The 7,036-nt window shown below is 39.4% G+C and overlaps 1 protein-coding gene across 6 annotated transcripts in view; it reads right to left on the reverse strand.

The window, feature by feature from the left end:
- Positions 1–6,734, reverse strand: part of LOC115148764 (G protein-activated inward rectifier potassium channel 2-like) — a 110,043-nt gene extending 103,309 nt beyond the window's left edge. The window contains exons 1-3 of one of the 6 annotated variants that reach the window (XM_029690968.1): positions 6,344–6,734; positions 3,609–3,711; positions 58–133 (exon numbers count right to left, since the gene is read on the reverse strand). In XM_029690968.1, coding sequence (XP_029546828.1) covers positions 58–133; positions 3,609–3,617 — 85 coding nt within the window. In that variant the 5' untranslated portion in view covers positions 3,618–3,711; positions 6,344–6,734. Of the gene's footprint in view, positions 1–57; positions 134–3,608; positions 3,712–5,361; positions 5,873–6,343 lie in introns of those variants that run through there. The other 5 variants (XM_029690967.1, XM_029690970.1, XM_029690971.1 and 2 more) reach the window with 5 other exon arrangements.
- Between the last annotated feature and the right edge of the window lie 302 nt (positions 6,735–7,036).

A 7,036-nucleotide genomic window follows, 5' to 3' on the forward strand; every position in this document is an offset into this window, starting at 1 on the left:
TCAGTCAGGTAGACATACTGAGAGAGATAGACAGCAAAACATAGGCTATTTACGTACATTTCTTAGTTAGGATAACTTCTGTACTCCTTCCTTTTGTTCCCTCCTCTATCCTGCCATCCAAGCTAGAAGATTCCTGCAAAAAAGACAACCAATAATTGAAAAAGGCAGTTGAGAGTTGTAACATTAGAATGAGTGTTGAGGGGGAGCTGGGATAGGCAAAATGTATTGTATTGTCAAATACAAAACACAAGTATCCCTGATGAATCAAGAAACACTTCACATCCAAATGGGGGGTACACGTTTCAAGAATTAGGCTAGCTTAAAATGTCTCTCTCTCTCTCTCTCTCTCACACACACAATCAATGTTTCCTATATGTGTATTCATCAACCATCTTTCTCTCTCCCTCTCTCGCTCTCTCTCTCTCTCACACACACACACACACACACACACGCGCGCGCACACACACACACACACACACACACACACACACACACACACACACACACACACACACACACACACACACACACACACACACACACACACACACACACACACACACACACACACACACACACACACAATCTCTCTCGTTCTCTCTCAGACACTCTCACACACACATAGCTGGCATGACACAATGTTGACATGATGAAAATCTTTTCAATAAGTTGTTGTGATCATCATAATCATCTCTCTCAATCAAACAGAACCAGGGTTTCCGATACCAAAATGAGGCGCCGGACATTTGACTATCAGTCAAAAACTATTTGTATTTCTATTTATCCCAGGTAGGTGGCTGCTGTGTCCTTTGGTTCTATCACAGCAATCAGACAGTGACGCGTGTGGGCTCTCATCCATAGTAGAAAAGTTGACCTATTCTATTGGGCAACTTGTCGAGAAAGAAATAGTCTATTCCAAACAGACTCTGGGACAGTTGTGGGACGATAGGTCCAAAATGCATACAACCAGTGGGCCTAGGCTACATAAAAAAAACATTAAAAAGTAATGAGTCTGATGCAACAAATCAAAATGTTTAGCTTAAAATGTTGATAATCTATTATTTCTTCACATTATAACAACAAAAATGTGCACAAGGCAGTAGGCTACGCGGGAATGTTAGTGGGAAAACACAGTTGTCAAAAGCCAGTGATTTCATGTGACAGAGATTAAAATATAATTTCTAAATTTAGAAAGAGGGAAGATCTGATATTCAACAACTAACATGGGGTGCTAGGATTGTGCATTTGGCTACTGGACAATGAAAGAAAGTTGATATAAAATAATTGCCTCCACGGATATGGTCTGATTTTGGCTGGGTTACTTTGAAGCAAGGTAAGACATGCCTCATAATATGTAATAAAACGTCCAGGTTTCCAACCATTAAGTATATGTTTTCAAAATGCATACTGCCTCCAGCTCATTACAAAGTGGTTTGAGATACTGTAGCTGTTGCGCAGTGTGACAGATTTTCCGCTCTAAGGCTCTGTATCTGTATGCTATTAACCTATAGACCGATAAGCATGACTGGTCAAATGTATTTACATCGACTGGTATTTACATCAATGAATAGGCTAAAAAGCATTATTTCACAATGGGATTTTTTTCTTTTCCCAGACAATTGGCCAGTACCAATTTTGTTTATCTGCTTTTCTATTTTTTTATCTGCCAAAAGCCTGGCTAATACCGGCTAATGGAAACTATGCACACACACACACACACACACACACACACACACACACACACACACACACACACACACACACACACACACACACACACACACACACACACACACACACACACAGAGAGAGAGAGAATACACACAGATACAAAAATGTACTGTCATTAAAGTGGAACTGACAGCATTTTAGCAACATAAAATCTTAAAATCTGTTCATATACACCCCCAGGAAGAATATGAAACTTAAACAAACTTATTCTGACAAGCGAGCACTTAGATATTGTCATTTTCATACATTCTTAGAATGTTTGGGAATTACGTATACTAAGGCATTTGTGAAAATTCTATAGCAATATAGAGTGGGAAAGCGGCCGTGTGTTTGGACAATTTACTGCAGTAAATAAAACCTAATAAAAAACATCTGTCTCGTCCAGGACCAGAGTCTACGCAGACCGGTGCGCCATAGCCAATCAGAGCTACAGTAGACCTGTATTTTCCACACAGGCCTGCCATCATTCACTTCGAATTGGACTGTTAGTTTACAGGCAGTTGCAACAGCAAGACTTAAGATCATTCAAACGCATTCGCATCTCAAAAAGTCACAAAATACATTTCTGCAAATATGTCAATACCACGTGGGAGTCCTCTTACATTTGGGAACATAACAGTCCTATCGATCAAACAACCATGAAAAGTTAGGCTTTCTCTCCCTCAGTTATGCACCAACAACAAAAAGATCAACAACTAATGCTAGCCAGAGAAAGATGAGCTAAAATCTAACGAAGGAACATTAGATAAACCCTCTCAAACTTGTTCATTTAATTGACAGTCAAAATTGCACTGATAAACAGTGGGGAATTGTAGCCTACTATTCCTTCTTCAGCTTGCCTGCTAACAATACATGCTTGTCCCAACCAAGTACCCAAAGCTAATTGGCTAATGTTGGCTAGCTTGCTAGCTAGCTATTTCCAGACACAAATGAGAGAACACCTTACTGACCATTTTACTCGCCCTAGCAGAGCAGGTCAGGCTGTTTACATTTTATCTAGAGTATTCATGGCTAACTATGACTTTCTTTTCCTACGTTTACTGACACTGGTCGGTCATATTCAGTGGGTGTTGTGCTTCGTAAATTCATCAGTTATTCTGCGCTCTGCCACACAGCGAGAGTGCTCTGAAATCAGAGTAGATAGCCAGAGTGAAATTGCAAACTCAAGCGATATGCTAACTGGATAACAGTCCTTCAAGTTATTGCTAGCTAACCAAATTACACCTGCATCTCTAGCTGTGTACAGTATAGCCACCGAAAAATTATATGAGGGGGAAAAGTCACTCACTCATCCAATGCCATGACATCCTCCTAGCAGCTGGCAAGCTAGCTATCTAGCTAACGTTTAGCTTGCTACATAAATAGATATGCTAGCCGATTAGCCACATTATGACTGACTTGTGATCATTGCCCTTGCTAGTTTGATTGTATTGACATTACCAGCCTTAGTTACATTCATCTGTTTTTGTACTAAATATTGAGCCATTGAAACTGAAACAGTGCATCCCAAATGGAGGCAGCAAACAATATACCAGGCCAGCTGTGATTTAAACCTGATAGCAATAGTTTTTGGACTACCAAGAAATGCATTGGTGAATTATATTAATCATGCATTGAACTGCATCCATCTATTCTGCCAATAATGCCTTAGTGTACATCATGAAATGCTAAGGCAAATATAACCTATTTTTAATACCTTTTATAAAGTTGGTTTTGTAGCATAAACTGGACATTTTCAATTTTGGGATGATATGATTGTCTGTTTGTTTCATATCTGCAAAGTAGTTAAAAAGCTGTCAATTCCACTTTAACTAAACAGATATCAAAATGTCAAAATGTTAGCTAGCTAGCTACAACAGGTAACAATTTAAACTTACCATGTCCATGGAGGATTAGCCAGAGAGCTAACATTAGCTAGCTAAAACTAGCCAGCTAGCTAGCAACACTTTTCTTGATGTTCTTCTCCCCAACAAACCGCCGCTTTAAAATAAAACAAGAATGCAGGAGAACAGGGACTCCCACTTAGCAGTCTAATCTTTTCATTTTTTTTGTGTACATTTCGAGAAACTGATGTGCTCGAGCAAGCAGGCTGCCTGCGCTCACAGATCCATTGCTGCGCGAGGCACAGATTCCAATCCAAGTTTTAGCTGGAACTGATATGCCTACGTCCTTAATTAGTTACTGAAATTAAAATAAAATGACTGCATGCATTATGTTAATTGCTTAAAAGCTTTAAGGGAAAATACAATTGTCATATTCTCAGGGTCAAATTCAGGTGCAATAATGCTTTTGTAATTATTGATGGAAATAAATGGGATAACAATAGGGTTTTGTAAATCCTGGAGGATTGTAGTAGGATATTGCAATAAAAAACATAGGCCTATGTGTTATTTGTTCAATTCTGAAAGCAAATGTAGTTAGTCATAATAGAACAGCAAATAGCATTCAGTGGAACAGAAGAAAATGTGCACCACAATAAACAATGCAATTAACATCAACAAAAGATTATCATTAGAAGCCAACACACACAGCAAACTACCAGATATAATTCATTAAACAACCATTATTTCAATGTACTGCAGTTTTACCGCATTTTAACTGCAGTGCATTTTTGCATTATTGTGCATATTTATCTTCCATGCTGGTAGCCAAGAACAAATGTTATGGAAGTGAAGGTGCACTTTTCAATTGGGTGGCCTGCAACAATGAAAAACACTGCCATAGCCTGTAGTAAAAGCAAAAGCATTTATAGCATCGGAGATTCTATAATTTAGGGATAATTTCTGATAGCTATAAGACCGCAGAGACTGTCACTAATGTTAGCTTTTAATGACCTATCAAATTCGATGACCTGGAGGTGAAATATCACAATTATTTGTTATTTTTTAAATTGGTATTTCATCACCTGCTGAATAAAAACTTCAATTGACCCTACTCCTGAAAAAGTGAATTGGGCCGGATAAGCTGAAGTGGACTCGGGTAGAGTACCATTAACCGGAGCCCAGAGTAATATCATTCTGCCAGACTCTGGAAAAGCTTGGCCTGCATGAAGCCCTCCGAGTCCATGCAGTCTCAAATCGGAATAGGGTCGAGCCCAGCATGTTGACTGGGTACAGTATGCCACGAGACCCTAACCTGCTTTGGTGCCCTCTGCCAGCTGTTGTTTGCCAAGTGTGCTAAGCTGAATCATGCAAACACTTCTGAAAAAGAACATTACTCCAACTGTAATAATTGTAATTGTTCTAATGTCTTATTTGCATTGGGTGCATGGCTTACAAACACTATGCACATGTTTATATAGATTGGTGTATTTTAATTGAGTAGCGTTTAGATAACTGGTCAGTAGTTCAATCATATTTCAACCAAAAAACAGATATCACCCAAAATAATATGTATTTTTCATGACGTCAAAAAAACGTTTGGTTGTGATCTGGTTATAAGACCTCCCCGACCATATTTCAACCAGTAACATACGTCTTTATCACATCGTATGCCCACTGGGCTGCGCTGCTGCAGAAAGGAGGCTAGACCTATAGCCTAAAAAACGGACATTTCTCAGGATAGGGTAGCCTATAGAAAGCAACAGGCATTGTTCTTAAACAATAGTCTAACCTTACTCAGTTCACTCACCCGGCTTCTTTCCTATGAAGATGACTTGTGTCTCAGAATTGTTCCCCTTTTCGTCCCCAAGACAGATCCTATCGTTTTTTTTTCTTTCGCAAGGTAGAGGGCTCTACCTTTCGCTTTGTCCTGCCATCGAACCGATCCCCCTTCAAGCGAGAAAGCTGCGCGCACACTCCATGGTTTAGAATGTAAGATCTCCACGTCGCCATGGAGATGGAGGGAGCTCTTATCCAGAAAATAATAGGTATCGCTTCATTAGCAACAACGCTTCACCAAGCCGGCCCCTTCAGCATTTGCTTTGATGACAAGCATGCTTTATTGTCGTGATCACAAATTTAATAACAAATTATTCTCTAGACAGAAGGTGATTCTAGAATAAGATTATATTCTAGAACATAAAAAAATGGCAGGCCTGTGTTTGAAAGAACAAGACGCAATTTAATGGAAAATGCAATAACTGACAGTTAAATGTTTTTGTTTTATGGTATACTAACATTATTAGAAAGGTTGAAAACACAATTAACCCACAGACCTCAAGGAAAATAAAGTGCTTCATGAATATTCTGTGGAACATAGGCCTATAGGCTAAGTAGCCAACACAGATCTATGGAAATACTCTTTTGACAGATTTTTCTGATAAAGCACACACGTTATTCAATTACTGTTAATAATGTCTGACAAATGAGAATGCAAGGCTAGATAAGAGAGCATGTGGAAACCCTCTGTATAAGGTTCCACTGTTCCTTATTCACGTGCGGCAAGTGCATGTTATAAACGAGACTTCACACTCAAAGCTTGTTGCTTTTTCATTGTAAGGATAACTGGATACTCTTGTTCACTTGTACAATTTACGAAAGATAAAAAGGGAAAACGGTGCAATGTGTTATGTAACATCACCTACTCCCCCACTTATATTATCCGTAATTTCTCAGTCACCACAAAACCAGTCTAACGTCCGGGGAAAAAGAAGCCAGTTTACATAACCTACCTTGTTGATAGACGCCGCTCTTATTCATTCATTCTGTTGAACAATTAAGGTTGTCGTTTCACATCGGGGCAACGTGGGCTAAGAGTTGCTAATTTCACCTTTCCCCTCACATCTCGTTGAAAAATCCATCTCCTTTCATTCTGTTATGTCCCCTTCTTTTGAGCTCGGCCAAGTATGAAGAGAGAGAGAGAATGGGCGAGCGAGAGAAAGTCTGAGTGAGGGAGAGAGTAGGCTATTTGTGTGTAAAGAGAGAGGGGTTGAGAGAGAAAGAAAGAGCGGGAGAGAGGGAGAGGAGGACTTCAAATAGCTGAGATCCAGGTTGTTGTGTATGGCCAGAGCTGTCATGAGGAAGTGTATGAGTATTGAGGAAATCACAGAGGGTCTGTGGAAGCAACCCAACCAGGCAACCTGGTCTCAGAGCATTTAGTATTATTCTGTACGTAAATCCGAGACACTCCATTTAGTATGATTTGTTATGAATAACAATTTGTATTATGTGTTCTGAATTTGCAAAAAGGTACAATATGTTACAAATTTATTTGCAAAACATATGATATGTTACAAATTCTAGCTAGATGGCTAATGTTATGTATATGTGCTTTCTTAAGCAGGGTGACCTCGCGGGCACTGCAGAATTTCAGTCCTTCACGGTGTAGTGTGTTACCAATTGTTATCTTGTTGACTATGTTCCCA

Source organism: Salmo trutta, chromosome 15, assembly GCF_901001165.1.
Source record: "Salmo trutta chromosome 15, fSalTru1.1, whole genome shotgun sequence".
NCBI lineage: Eukaryota > Metazoa > Chordata > Actinopteri > Salmoniformes > Salmonidae > Salmo > Salmo trutta.